Below are 15,363 nucleotides of genomic sequence, written 5' to 3' on the forward strand. Positions count from 1 at the left end.
TTTTGTTTTGTTTTGCTTTGCTTTGCTTTGCTTTGCTTTGTTTTGCTTTGCTTTGCTTTGTTTTGTTTGTAGACGTTTAATGTTAAGCCAAAACTGAATTTGCAATGATGTATTATTTCTAATTATTTTTAATTTTATTTGTAAACAGTTTATTGTTAAACCAAAGTCATAAAAGAAAATAATGTTAAACCAAAACAATTATTTTTATTTTATTTTATTTATAGACATAGTTTTATGTTTAAAACAGAATTTTTGACATAGCATATTTGTACAGCTAACTGCATTGAGAAGGAAAAAAAACTCAAATAACATCATCTTTAGACATTTTTTTAGCCTTCTTGTGGCCAATTACTTTTTCTGCGCCACTAGTCAGCAAGCTTAAACTGCCTCCTAATGAGAATTTTTTTCATAGCTCATCAGCGTCTTGATGTGTCAGCGCACTGCCCCATGAAAAAAGTATCTAAAAACGAATCCCCCCTGCTGTTATTAATGTTTCTCTGAGGCCCATTGAACTGCTCAGACCCTCAGCGCTGAAGCTCATGCGTTTTGTGCTGCTTCCTTGAGGCCGATAAACTCAGGAAGGAGACTGTCCTCAGCGTGAGGCTGATATGTGACAGAACACCCACATTACGTAACTCTTGTTTTGGGCTTGCTGGCCCTGCCAGTGAACAGCGGTTTTGAGGGATACTCATTTTGAAGGGTCACCCTGTATTCCTCCACAGCATGTTTTAGGACCTTGTGAAGCCTTTCACTTCTTTTACTTGGTTTCTAATTTCTTTTATGCTTCACTAGCAATGCAAAAAAAAAAGGGACCAATGCAAAGCCACACTGGTACAATAATGCTGCTGTCTGCCTTACATTATGAAGGCATACATGTGGTCAAGTCACTTTTATTAAAGGGATAGCTCACAAAACAATGAAAATAATGCATCAACAGTGATGTTGTGTGTTTCTAGACCACGCAAAGCAGGCCATGTGTGCCCTTGACCTATAGGCGTCTCCCTGTATTCCCTCTGTTAATGCTTTAAAGCTCATTTTTCATTTCTGAACATGTGCTTTGTCCTGATCTTATACTTGAGCAGTTCTTACCGCTGATTATTTTGCAGTTGTCTTTAGCTCTCTATTTTTTTAATCCCTAATTGTGTTTTTCTTTCTGTTTATCAGCATTTTTGTTTTTCAGTAAGTCTTGTAAAATGATCCCTTGTGAAAAAGAAGTGCGCTTAATTGTATTAAATGTGCCCTTGTAGTGTACTTCAAACCTTAAAAGTATATTTTAAAAGGGTCACACTTTAGTTTGGTGACCAATTCTCACTATTAAATACCTATTAACTATGACTTTTGCCTCAATAAACTCCTAAATTGCTGCTTATTAGTAGTTAGTAAGGTAGTTGTTAAGTTTATGGGGTGGATTAAGGGATCTAGGATATGGTCATGCAGAATAAGGCATTAATATGTGCTTTATAAGTGCTAATAAACAGCCAATATGCTAGTAATAAGCATGCCAATAAGCAACTAGTTAATAGTTAGAATTGGTACCTAAACTGAAGTGTTACCAAAAAAAAAAAAATTAATTACAAATTTTAAAAGTTGAATTGTCTTTCACTTTGCAATAAAATCTCATTTAAAGCTTTACCTTACAGTACATTTTAAATCGTTATGTTTTAATATATCTTATCGTGCGTTAAAGAAGTACACTTATTTTTATAATATACTAAAGCACATGTAAAGTACTGGATTGTATTTTTAGTCTATTTTACGTATTGTATTATTTATTTTTAATTCTATTGATGTCACATCAGTAGAAATGACATTAAAGTGCATTTTACTTTACCATTTCAGCAATACACTTTAACCATATTTCGAAGACAATAGAATTATGGGTTGCACTTTATTTTACAGTATGTGTACTTACAGTGTACTTACCTAAGAAAGTACTGGTAATATAAGGTAACTACATGGGGTAGGGTTAGGTTCGGGGTTAGTACCTATAGTTATTACCTAGTTATAGTACACTATAAAAAAAAATCTGTAAAATTTATGGTAAAAAAAACGCCAGCTGTGGTTGCCGAAATTTTACCGTAAAAAATACAGTAGCAACGTTTTAGGTTTTACGGTTTTAACTTAAATTTACAGTTAACTTTAATAAGTACATAGTATGTACATGAGGAACAGGATTGTAAAATAAAGTGCTACCAAATTAGGATATTACATATACTAATGTACTTAAGTCCTATATAAGTGGGTCAAAAAGCAAAGTTCAGCAATTGCATTTAATACACATTTAAACTATAATACATTTTCATTTATCAAGTGTATGAAAACATTGCATTTTAAGTATATTCTTTTAAAATATACTTATTTTCACAAGGGTTTTTAGTTCATGTAGCACATCATATAATAAAGCTTTTTTCATGCGTTCAATAGGTTACGGTGGTCCCCTGAAGGATGTTCCAGCAGAGAAGTTCAACTGTACAGCAATGCCCAGATCCTACCAGTCGCCCTGGGAACAGGCCCTCATTAGTGACCCCTCTCTGGCCGAAACGCTGGTCGCCCGCATGCCTGAACCCCAAACCAGACAAGAGATTCCTCAATACAAGAGCTTCAACAGGTAAGATAAAAAAATATATATAGCTGCTTCTTCAACTAACTGTGTTTGAACAATCCATGAATATTTATTTTTTTTAAATCCAGAATAGACTGGTGTTATTTTAATATTATGTATAGAGTATTTATTCGTATTTATGAATTACTATTTATTTAAATATTTTCAGTTTTCATTATAATTTTAGTTTCAGTTTTAGTGTTTTTGTTATTTTGTCCTTTTATTAATATTTTTTTAAATGTCAATTTTAGTCATTTTTTTTGTTTTCGGTTAACTGAGAAGGACACATTTGTTTTAAGTTCTGTAAGTATCAGTTTTTCATCTAATATTTATATTTTAAACGATTTTTAATAGTTTAAGTTAACAATAATTACACTGCTGCTGATTATGTAACGCCCACTTTTCATTAATTTCTCATATGTGACCCTGGACCACAAAAGCAGTCATAAGGGTCCATTTTTTTTCGAAATTGAGATTTATACATCATCTTAAAGCTGAGTAAATAAGCTTTCCATTGATGTATGGTTTGTTAGGATAGGACAATATTTGGCCGAGATAAATCTGGAATCTGAGGGTGCAAAAAAATCAAAATATAGAGAAAATCGTCTTTAAAGTTGTCCAAATGAAGTTCTTAGCAATGCATATTACTGATCAAAAATTTAGTTTTAATATATTTACAGTAGGAAATGTACAAAATATCTTCATGGAACATGATCTTTACTTAATATCCTAATGATTTTTGTCATAAAAGAAAAATCAATAATTTTGACCCAATACAATGTATTTTTGGCTGTTGCTACAAATATACCCCAGCGACTTAAGACTGCTTTTGTGGTCCAGGGTCACATTTCTAATATAAAATAATAATGTGCCTTTTTTTCCTCTTCGAATATCCTGTTGCATATGCAAACAGGTTTATAAATGCTGTTTCATGTTGACTTTGAAGAATATTTGCCAAATGTTGTAAATCTACCTCATGTTTTATGAGCAAAAAGATGCTATAGAGTCAATCAATAAGATACCTTTACCTAAAATGTTGCTGGGTTTGTATTATATTCCACACCTTTTGCTGTAAGATTGTTTTTGTTGTGTTGTCTAGCAAAACCATAAGCGTTCATATACTCCTCTCCTCTCTTCTCCTCTCCTCTAATTGAAGGGTGGCAATTCCATTCGGTGGTTTTGGGAAGGCACCCAAAGCCCCTGTTAAATCTTTTGACGTGAACCCCAGCCTCCCCATTCCAAGCCCCATGCCTGCAGCACCCGCTCCGGTCAAACGGCCCACCTTCAACAGAACGGCCTCGGGCTGGGTGGCTGACAGCGCCCCTCTGATGCTTCCCAGCATCCCCCTTGAGCCCATTTCATCCATGTCTTCCACATTTATCCCCGAGTCAGATGAACTCTGAGCGTTATCCTTGTTTTTGAGAGCTTCACTGTCACTGGAAAATGCACAGGTCAAATGTTTGGAATAATTAAGATTTCTTTCTAAGTTTTCGAAAGAAACTTTTATTGAAAATTATATTTCAAATAATTTTGAAACATTATTACAATTTAAAAGAACCGTTTTCTACTTGAATATATTTTCAAATGTAATTTATTCCTGTGATGCAAAGCTGAATTTTCAGCATCATTACTCCAGTCCTCAGTGTCACATCATCCTTCAGAAATCATTCTAATATTGCTGCAAAATAAATATTTCTTATTATTTTCGATGCTGAAAACAGCTGTGCTTGTGGAAACCATGATACACTACCATTAAAAAATTAAGCTAGGTGAAATTTAAAGAAAGAAAGAACGAAAGAAAGATACTTCTATTCAGCAAGGACACATTAAATAATGTTATAAAAAATTCTCTATCTATCTATGATGGTTTCCACAAAAATATGTAGAAGCACATTTTCAACATTGATAATAATTAATCAATTGCTATAATTACTAATTGAGCAGCAAATCAGCATATTAGAATGATTTCTGAAATATCATGTGACGCTGAAGACTGGAGTAATGATGCTGAAAATTCAGCTTTGCATCACAGGAATAAATGATATTCCAAAATATATTAAAATACAAAACAGTTCTTTTAAATTCTAAAAATATATTCACAAATTTATTGTTTTTACTGTATTTTTGATCAAATAAATGCAGCCTTTCTGAGCATAAGAAACTTACATTAAAAACATCTTTAAAAAATCTGGAATATATTTTGACAGATACAAAAGGGGTACAAAAGCTGTCACTAGGGTGGTCTCCTTTCAAAAGATGCACCTGTGTACCTTATTTACCCCTAAAGACACATATTATTACCTCAAAGGTACACATTAGTACTTTTTAAAAAGGCACTGCCCCAGAGATTTCTGAGAGTGTACGTAGCACACTGAAAACATAAGGCTATTATATGGTATAGTGACTGATTTCTGTTCTTTGGATTATTGGAAGTGTCTCCTAATGTTGATCTATACCATTTCACAAAGCTGATGTAACCCAAAGACTAGAAGTGCTTGCCGTTATGCCCATATAAACCTGTAAATATGTATTTATAAAGGGCTGTGACATCAACATGCATTTAAATTATTGAATAAACATAAAGTTCAGGGATGTTTCTACAAGCTTCAGTTGTAGCTTTTTGGCATTGACACAATATATTTTAAAAATGCAGTATAGTAGTAAATTAAAATCCAGCAGAGCATGCCTACTGCATGCTTGTATCAGTTTTTTACACTATCAAGGTTAGAGTCTCCAGGGCCGACAAATTGAATCTGTTTTCCTGACGCAGCTGAGATGAGTGATGAGTCCCTTGCCTTTTGTAAAGCTGCTGTCTCTTGCGTTCGATCAGACAGTCGCTGATGGGCACGGCTCACATCCGTCACCGCTCAACTTCAGCCTCAGCTGCGTCTGTACTCAACATAAAACAGATGCAATGGCATAAAAGTGAAAATGAGTTGATAAAGAAGCAGCTTTGCCATTTTTTCATCGCCTACAGTGTTCTCTGGGATATTCGACTCTGGTTGATTGACCACAATTTCTGCGGTCAAATATTTTTAAATAATTGGCCCTTGTCCTTGAAACCTATTTCTTATGTGCGGTGCTAGTTTTACATTCACTCACATCACTGTTTGGTCTCTATCATCTCACATAATAAATTTAAATTATCATTTTGTGCCTATATTGTTTATTTATTTGTTAGCTGTGTAATAAGCGAGATGGTGTATACTCAGCCTGTTATTATGACAAAATAACCCCGTTCTGAGTGATACCACTCAAACAGCAGCGTTAAATAGGCTACTTTTCTGTCATTTGATACCAGGGTCATGTAACACAAAGTATAGTGTTATAAATGTACATTACATTAAAAAAAACATTGCTAGATTAACAATGTTAATAACTGGACATGCATCGTCACGGTTTGTAAAAAAGGACCATTGGTCATGGTCACCAACTGCACATTTATTAAAAACCTTGTGGAAAAAAAACTTCAATTGAGATAGTAGTAGGTAATCTGTTACGTTGTACTTAGAGTGATTAAAGGAATAATTCACCCATAAATGTAAATTTGATGAAAATGTACTCATGTTTTCACTCAAATGAGGAAAAAAAATCTTAATAATTAACAATTCATATATTTTTGTCCACATGTCTTGTGCAGGGCTCAATATGAAATTTGAATAGCCCTAAAATAAGCTCTATTTTTCGTTTATTTTTATCTATATAAGGGGTGGCTATGTTGTTATATTTTAATATAATATTTAATATTCAGTGTTTTTTCTTTTTCTTTTTCTTTTAAGAGTGGGCAGAGCTTCAAAAAAAAGTTGTCATTAAATTATGCAGCAGACTCTTGCCAAAATAAATGCTAAAATAGGAAATACCCAGTGTCCCACAGGCAGAGGACATGGCTGTATTCCTAAACACTGTCTGTTAGATTGCTGCTGGAAAGCCTTGAGTTGAATCCCTGCACTGGCCCTCAAGGAACTCGCCGTAACCCCGAGTTACCTTCGAAACTGTTTATCAAAGGTTGGGCCGAACTCTCTTGCATCTTTGTAACATATGTTAGAAAAGTTGTGAAAAGAAATATATTTGAAACGCACCTGTTTGCCCCATGGGTGTGTTTTTTGGCAAACAGCTAGCTTTAATCATCGGTGAACTCAGTATGGTGTAAGGAACAGTGGGGCGTTTCCAGTTCCAGTGTTTCTTTGATCAACATCTAGACTTAGTGAGAGCCTCCTCCCTAATCTCAGAACACTACACAAGTGGACTATTTTCTTCTAATTTCTTCACTTCTTCGACTTCTCTCTCCTGTTGTATATCTGAGTAAAACGATTTTGTCCATCAGGAATAGAGGGGAAGGGGAAGTCAATGTGACTGATTAGAGATTATGACTTTAATCCAGTATTGTGTGTGGAATAAGGAGTATACTGAGCATATCTAGGGCACAAATAACACCTGAGGGAAGAACTACACACCATAACTATAGCAAATATTTGACCATGTTCCAAATGGATTACTAGTGCACTGCATACTGTGCAAACAGTATACACTGAATACTGAATAGTGCCTACTATAAAATGTCAAAAAGCATTTTTCAAACAATTGTATGCATACTATATTGTTGCCACATGACCTCGATACTATATGACCTAATTAATTAATATGCATATGCACCGAATTAAACATATGCATGTTTAATTCATGCATATGTTTATTTGCATGAACTTCTCATTTTAAAATTGAGAATGTCATTTTCATTGCATTTCAGTCTCTTGCAGTCTTGATAAAATAAAATAAAATAAATAAAAAAATAAAAAAAGATGTGCAAAAATCTTGGTGGATATTACTTATGTTTCCTTTTTCAAGTTGAGGCCAGTGCATTGTGGGATGTAGTACCCACTTTGCTGTATACTACACATTTTTGAAAATATATCTGCTCATCTATGGATTCTTTGCACAAAGACACTCTGCTACCTGTATGCACAGTATGCCTATTATACTACATGCAGAAACAGTAAGCATGCTATTCCAAACAAAGCCCAAGTATCAAAAAAGACGAAGGACGGCAAGAAACCATTCCTACATTTAATGCAGCTCTTTTGATTATTTTCAAATTGCTTGATTTTATTAATTTATTTCATTTATTACTTAATATTTAATATTTTTACAGAGCTCATCGCAATGCATTCTGTGATAGTCTATTCATAAAGGATATGTGTGATGAACGTGTAACTATTTAAAAAATAAAACCTCTTCATTTTATTTTTTGTAAAATGTATTACTTCATATATTTAATAAAACTTATGATTAAAAAATATTATAAATATTAAGCTTTAATTTATTTTTATTTTATTAATTTCTTTAATTTAGTACTTAATATTTAATATTTTTACAGAGCTCACTGCAATGCATTCTGTGATTGTCTACTTCACAAAAAATATGTGTGATGAACATATGTGACCATTAAAAATGTATATTATATTTATTACTTAATATATGTAATACGTATTAATATATTATTTGATACAATTTAGGATCAAATTTATTATAAATATTTGGCTTTAATTTATTTTTATTTTATTTACAACTTTTTTAATGCTTATAGAGAATTACACTTCTCCGTGCCACTCTGCACAGAGGAATAAACATCCTGTTCAGTGGTTGATATTTAATTCACATTAACGAACTAACAGCTCATGCTGCCAGTTCTGTTGCTGTTTTAAGCGATAACAGACAGTTAACCTCTTGAACTAATGCTGCTAATAACTGGCAAGCAGTCTGGACATCAGGTGGTCAAATAACATACGAAGGTATATGATCTACGAACACAACGCCAGTGCATTGTTGATCTAAAATTGGATTGGGGGTAACAAAAAATACCTAAAGGGCAAGAGCAGGTTGTTTAGGACGTGGTAGAAAGGTGTGAAGGTCCCTGCTGAGCATTAATGGGAACGACACATGCCGGCGCACCTGTGACTCCTGCGTTTAAGTCATCGGAGTCAGCATTGATCTCTGGCACGCTGCCATTACATAAACTGACAGAATGTGATTATGACCAACATGCAGCAGCCATTCAAGATTGAATGTAATGTAATTAGTGGTGCTCGCTAAGGCAAGCATTACTATAACTATTGCTCATACGGAGGATTAGAGATCTGAACAAACCACTTAAGTATTCAACTTTGTGTGTAACTCCACAAGCTTGGTGCAAAATGCCTATTTTCAGGCGCTGCGTAATATCATTGCGCCTGCTGCACCGATGGTACGGCAGCAAAGTTCCTTGATTATTACGCCGGAATGAGAGTATAGTTCCTAGCCATATCGGCCTAGAAAATCGCAACTTTTCATTTTCCGTCGGTCTTAGTACACGATGTAACTACAGAAGAGTCAAGTTTTAAATAGGAAAAATATAGAAACTCGGATTAGAGATCTGAACAAACCACTTAATTATTCAACTTTGTGTGTAACTCCACAAGCTTGGTGCAAAATGCCTATTTTCAGGCGCTGCGTAATATCATATCGATGGTACGGCAGTAAAGTTCCTTGATTATTACGCCGGAATGAGAGTATAGTTCCTAGCCATATCGGCCTAGAAAATCGCAACTTTTCATTTTCCGTCGGTCTTAGTACACGATGTAACTACAGAAGAGTCAAGTTTTAAATAGGAAAAATATCGAAACTCTTTGGTCATTTTTGAGCGAGATGCTAACGGTCTAATCAGATTCAATGATCTATGCTAAGCTACAGCTAAAAGTGCTTCCGCCAGACCCGGAGATCGGCTGAATGGATTCGAAAACGGTAAAACTCAACTGTTTAACTCTAGGGGAGTTGGAAAATGAGCCTGTTTTCAAAAATAGTGGCGTGTTCCTTTAAGCTAATTGTATTTCATATCAATTTAAACTATAATACATTTTAATTTAATTGTAAATAACATAAAATTAAGTGTCCAAAAATATTACATTTGGTTCAGTACTTTTATTCTTTGAAAGTATATTATGTCCTTAATAACTACTCTTTTTAAGAACACTGAAGTGTATTTCTTTTAAGGGCATATTTATATATAGTGCAAGAATAGTGACTGAATCCATTTTGTAGAGACCTATTTATGTGGCCAATTGTAAATGTCATGAGCGAAACCAAACCAAAAAAAGCGATTTAATTGATTAAGACTTGTGACTATGTGTTAATAGGCCCATTGAGACTTAGAAGTGGGCTCTTTTGACTTGGGCCGACCACCTAGAAACCACCCAAAATACCTTAGCAACCACTCCGAACACTTTACCAACTGTATAACCACACCCACAACACCCTATTCATTGCTGCACAGGAAACACAGCTCATATTTCTTTGTGTATGTGAGTGGGTTAATAAGGAATTTCAATATTATTCCTATTTCAATGAGGCATAAGTGTGAAAACGGTTTTGTCTTATGTATATAGGGAATGCACAGGATGCAGATGCAGGATAAGGTTCTTCATTGTGTTTACGTATAACTGACATTCTCAGGAGTCCAATTAAATCACGTGTAACCATACGTTACTAGAGTGTGACAGATACACTTGGGGTTGATGTGGTCGATGTAAGTGGAAAGGAGTTGCAATAAAGCTCTGCATGTTGCATTCAAGCAAATTTTCCATACATTTCCCCCTAAATATCATGAGAAATACTAGCAAATGTTTTGGGGAAAGAAGGCTTTAGCTGACTGTTTCAATCAACATTGAAAACGTGGCCTCAGTTTTTCTCAGTGTCGTGTAAATGGAAAATATATTCTCTTATCCTAATTGTCAGAGCCAGTTTGTCTGCTCTAACTGCCAATACCAAGACAGCCGGAGATATCTACAGCATGTGCTAGAGCTACCATGACTACAGTAAACATACAAGCAAAATACATCACAGTCAGCTCCTGGTAAACAGTCAGGGGTGAATTTACTAAACAGTTGCATGCTAAACAGTCACTAAAAACCTGCATCTTATTCACTAATCACCTGCAATCCAGTTTTACCAGGTGCTAAATGCACTGAAATAGCAAGCTTGTTTCCGCCACTTGATAAAAAAAATAAAAAAGGTAATTGTGACATCTCAAAATTCAGACTTTTTTCTCACAGTTGTCTTTTCTCAGAATTGCAAGAAGTAAACTCAGAATTGCAAGGAAAAAATATCAGAATTCTTCTTTTATATCTCGCAATTCAGTGATTTTTCTCCGCATTTCTGGAAAAAAGTCTGAATTGTGATATTAAAAGTCACAATTACCTTTTTGATTTTTTTAAATCACGGACTTGAGTATTTTCTAGCAATCGCATCAGAAATAATTTATTAAAAGAGCACTAAAACGGGAATATATTATATCAAGACATGCAGTGAAGATTATTCAAATCAAACCATTTTTTAGAGAATTTTAATATAAATTATATAAGAAACATAAAAATCTAATGAACCCTGTTAACTTTCTTGATACGGTATGCATTCCTGGTGAACAAATCATTAGTGCTCTTTACTGCAAGGAAAAAAAAAAGGTTTGTTTTTGTGATTTTTCATTAAAATATAAAAACATGCCCGCTTTTGAAAACAACTTCCCTTTTTCACAATCACAGATGGATCAAATCGAGTCCTGTCCTCCTTTTCCATTTCTTAACATTTCCAACACATTTTCATTTCCAATTTGTCACATATGGACCCCTTGGCATCACTATTTATGACATACCTATATGTTGGATTATGGTTTTCAATTTAAACAGCCACAATGATTTGATTTACTTTTCACTATTTACACATTTCTGAGCACCTAACCTGACCCCTACCCCTAAACCTAAGCATTTCTCAATATAACGCAATATAAGGATATAACAGGCAGATACAACTAAAGTCACAATTTATTAAAACATTACAAATATCCCAAGTATTCTTGAGACCAAACGCTGATTTATGTGAGAAACAGAATCAAAAGCAATCACCATCTCCAGCTGCAATGCTTATTCTTATTCAGTCACAAACATATTCAAAAATTACCGCCTGAAGAAGCATTATGTCAGGTCTGTTTGTGAAATGTGATTGGCTCGTGACCAGTTTTGTCATGCTAAAGTTTGGATTTATGTTTTAAATGAGATGTGACTGTTAACAGAGCGGGATAATTTCAACCGATTAAATCCTTAAGCTTCACTTTGTTCCTCAAATATTGTATGGTTTTGACGCATTAAAAAATGATGCCAAGGGGTCCGTCCATATGTGAGAACATTGTTGTTTCATGTCAACTTTAAAGCATAATAAGAGTGACCAACTACAGAAGTTTTGGGGCAATAATATCAGCCAGCATACAAACATTAGAGCAGTTGTACTAAACCAAGGTCATAAACAAATCAAAGCTTTATGTTTGAACTAGTATGAACTGATTTTGCCTCAGCACACATCAATAGCAGCATGGCACACATCCACCAGCCCAATTATTTAATGACCTGCTGCCTTTAGGATCTCACCCAGTTTTAATGCAACGGCCCAAATGATCTACACAGTTAATGCAAACGTGAAATATAATCAAGCCATAATTCTAACATGAGAACTGAGTAATGAAACTAACACAATTAATGCTCATAAGCCATGGCTCAAACTCCTGCTGTAAAATTGAAAATGTACGCTCCATTTACCGACTAATGATCGTCTATAATCTTCTCTATGTCCTTATTATCATTCTACACTTGGTCCTGCAAAGTGGGGAAACTGCTATTCTTTGAATCCACGCGTTTTAAGCCAGTTTTATTCGCTGATACGTTTATAACACCCTCACATTTACCCTAATAAAGGACTTTGCACCACACTGACTGCAAGTCATTTCAAGACCTTGAATAACAGAGAAGGAAACATTATATGTTCCTAAGGGAAAAGACTTACAGAAGGAAAATGCATTGTCTCTTAAATGGGCTTTCCAAGTACTTCCTTGGGAAAGGAGTGTCCCGTCAGATACACTGTGACCTCTCTAAGAGCACTCAAATCATGTGGCTGATTTCCTTTTGCACTCTATTCCATCGGCCCATTCGAGCGCAGCACAGTGGTCAAGCACTGAATACATGCGCACTGTACCTCCTAATAAAGAGATATTGGGACAGCGATGATTAAATATGACTCAGACGAGAAGCAGCATTGCACATTGTAATGGACTAAATGGTTCAAAAACAGTTAAATATTTTTCCCTCATCGATTTATGTAACAGGATTGGACAGATGGTGTCCAGATAACAGCAGTCTTACATCACATCGCACCAGACTACTGCTTTCATCACCAGATAAAACAGTGTAAATAAATAATACAAAGCCGTTAAAGGTCCAAAGCTGACAATACATATGCACTGATCAAACTATATGAGGGAAACCCTTTGGCTATGTTTACAATAGAAATTATTATAGGCTACTGCATACTGCTCAGTGTATACTGAATACTGCCTGATGCATGTTTTAATAATGTAAAACAGCAGCAATATGCAATAGTCCAGTTAGTCTAAATCAAAAGGGCAAGTTTTCAACAGATCTATAAAATTTGAGTCAAAATTCCAATGATTCCTATTTATTTTGTGAATTCTGTTCGCCAAACGAAAATCTCGATATCATTATATTTTTGAATTTTAATTGAAAGGTTGGACTGAATTCTGGGGGCACAGTGTGTTCTCTTTTTTACTTTTTAAATGTCAGTTTAGAGTTAGTTTTCACATGTGTCTTAAGTAGGGCTGCACGATAAATCGCATGCGATATTTAACGCGCATCTTATCAGTAAAGCCGGTTCTGTAATCAGCGGTAAAGTATTGTAATATTTTTTTTTTCAACTGTCAATTGAGTAACTGGTCTACTGTATAATTGATTGAATACATTTGTGTTGTGAGGATTTGTATATAAAAATGAAATGGTTCAGAAGTTTGTGATCACTGAGGAAGGTCCTGTATGACTAAAACGTTTGTTGTGGAAGGGGTCATAGGATGCTACATGCACTTTTACAAGTTGTTTGAACTGAAATGTGTGTTGGCAGTGTTAAGCACTTCAAATGAATACAAATAAATATTTTTTTGTAATGCACAATAAAACTAGCTATATAAGTTACAAATACAAAATATTATATTATTGTAGGCTATAATTACCGTAGAATATATGAAGAGTTCAGATGCAAAAGCCTCTAAATGCCATCTGAAATTTTCTTCTAAAATGAGCATTTTTATCAGGCGCCTATATTTATGTTGTTATTTCACTTTAATTGCATAGAAAATGACCTATACATTGCCATTAGAGTAAAATTACTGAACCTAAACATAGGAGCCTGATAAAAATGCTCTTTTTTGATGAAAATTTTAGACAGCACTTAAGAGGCTTTAGCATCTGAACTCTTCATATGTGACCCTGGAGCACAAAACCAGTCTTAAGTAGCACAGGTAGGCTATATTTGTAGCGATAGCCAACAAAACATTGTATGGGTCAAAATTACCGATTTTTCTTTTATGCCAAAAATCATTAGGATATTAAGTAAAGATCATGTTCCACAAAGATATTTTGTAAATTTCCTACTATAAATATATCAAAACTTAATTTTTGATCAGTAATACGCATTGCTAAGCACTTCATTTGGACAACTTTAAAGGCGATTTTCTCAATATTTTGATTTATTTGCACCCTCAGATTCCAGATATTCAAATAGTTATATCTCGGCCAAATATTGTCCTATCCTAACAAACCATACATCAATGGAAAGCTTATTTATTAATCAGCTTTCAGATGATGTACACATCCCAATTAAAAATAAAAAGACCCTTATGACTGGTTTTGTGGTCCAGGGTCACATAGGCTAATGATTCAGTTGACATCACCTTCATAAATTGACAGAAAAAAGCAAAAACACAATGATGCACATTCTTTAGTCATCATTTTGTAGATGCAGAGTTTTAAAAAATCGTTGAATTTTATGTATTAAAGTTAAATCGCCATCTTGTTCTGACCAAAGTGACTTGAACGCACCGAACGTCGTAACTGCGACTTCTCATGTCTACTATTTCAGCTGAAGACGCGGAGATATGCCCTAAAATTCTACAGTCACGATTCTCCCCGTGAAGTTTGAAACACAGCCACCGAAACGAGTCGCTGCTCAGCAGAGGAAAGTGTGAGAAAGCAGGAGAAACTCCTCCCTCCGACGTGCTGCACTGGGACAGATAGACTGCAGTACATAGCTACTGTATTGTATTGTAGAGGAGAGGAGGAGTTTCACCTCAGCACCGTAACAAGCTGGAAATTCAGGTGTCTGCAGTCATTATGTATTAAAGTTAAATCGCCATCTTGTTCTGACCAAAGTGACTTGAACGCACCGAACGTCGTAACTGCGACTTCTCATGTCTACTATTTCAGCTGAAGACGCGGAGATATGCCCTAAAATTCTACAGTCACGATTCTCCCCGTGAAGTTTGAAACACAGCCACCGAAACGAGTCGCTGCTCAGCAGAGGAAAGTGTGAGAAAGCAGGAGAAACTCCTCCCTCCGACGTGCTGCACTGGGACAGATAGACTGCAGTACATAGCTACTGTATTGTATTGTAGAGGAGAGGAGGAGTTTCACCTCAGCACCGTAACAAGCTGGAAATTCAGGTGTCTGCAGTCACTCACTCACTCAGTCAAGTCATGCCAGTACTGTACACCGGACTACTGCGGGGACCGTCCACTTCACATTACAGGATTTTAACTAACTAAAGAAAGAGTGAAAACAACATTGAGTCATAAGAGCGAAGGTGCCTATGGTGTTGTGTTTGTAGTGCACATCTTTACC

The 15,363-nt window shown here is 35.1% G+C and overlaps 2 protein-coding genes across 2 annotated transcripts in view; both read left to right on the plus strand.

Moving 5' to 3' along the window:
• Window positions 1-4,157, plus strand: part of LOC107741152 (myozenin-2-like) — a 14,487-nt gene extending 10,330 nt beyond the window's left edge. Inside the window, exons 3-4 of the mRNA XM_016553792.1 lie at window positions 2,425-2,608; window positions 3,759-4,157. Of these exons, the coding sequence (XP_016409278.1) occupies window positions 2,425-2,608; window positions 3,759-4,005 (431 nt within the window). The 3' untranslated portion in view covers window positions 4,006-4,157. The remainder of the gene's footprint in view (window positions 1-2,424; window positions 2,609-3,758) is intronic.
• Window positions 4,158-15,141: 10,984 nt separating this feature from the next.
• The window catches only part of LOC107741064 (inactive ubiquitin carboxyl-terminal hydrolase 53-like), a gene marked incomplete at its 3' end in the record, with an annotated part of 32,839 nt that continues 32,617 nt past the window's right edge, over window positions 15,142-15,363 (plus strand). Inside the window, exon 1 of the mRNA XM_016553686.1 lies at window positions 15,142-15,325. The remainder of the gene's footprint in view (window positions 15,326-15,363) is intronic.

The sequence above is a fragment of the Sinocyclocheilus rhinocerous genome, unplaced genomic scaffold, assembly GCF_001515625.1.
Source record: "Sinocyclocheilus rhinocerous isolate Xijiao unplaced genomic scaffold, SAMN03320098_v1.1 scaffold2146, whole genome shotgun sequence".
NCBI classification, from domain to species: Eukaryota; Metazoa; Chordata; class Actinopteri; order Cypriniformes; family Cyprinidae; genus Sinocyclocheilus; species Sinocyclocheilus rhinocerous.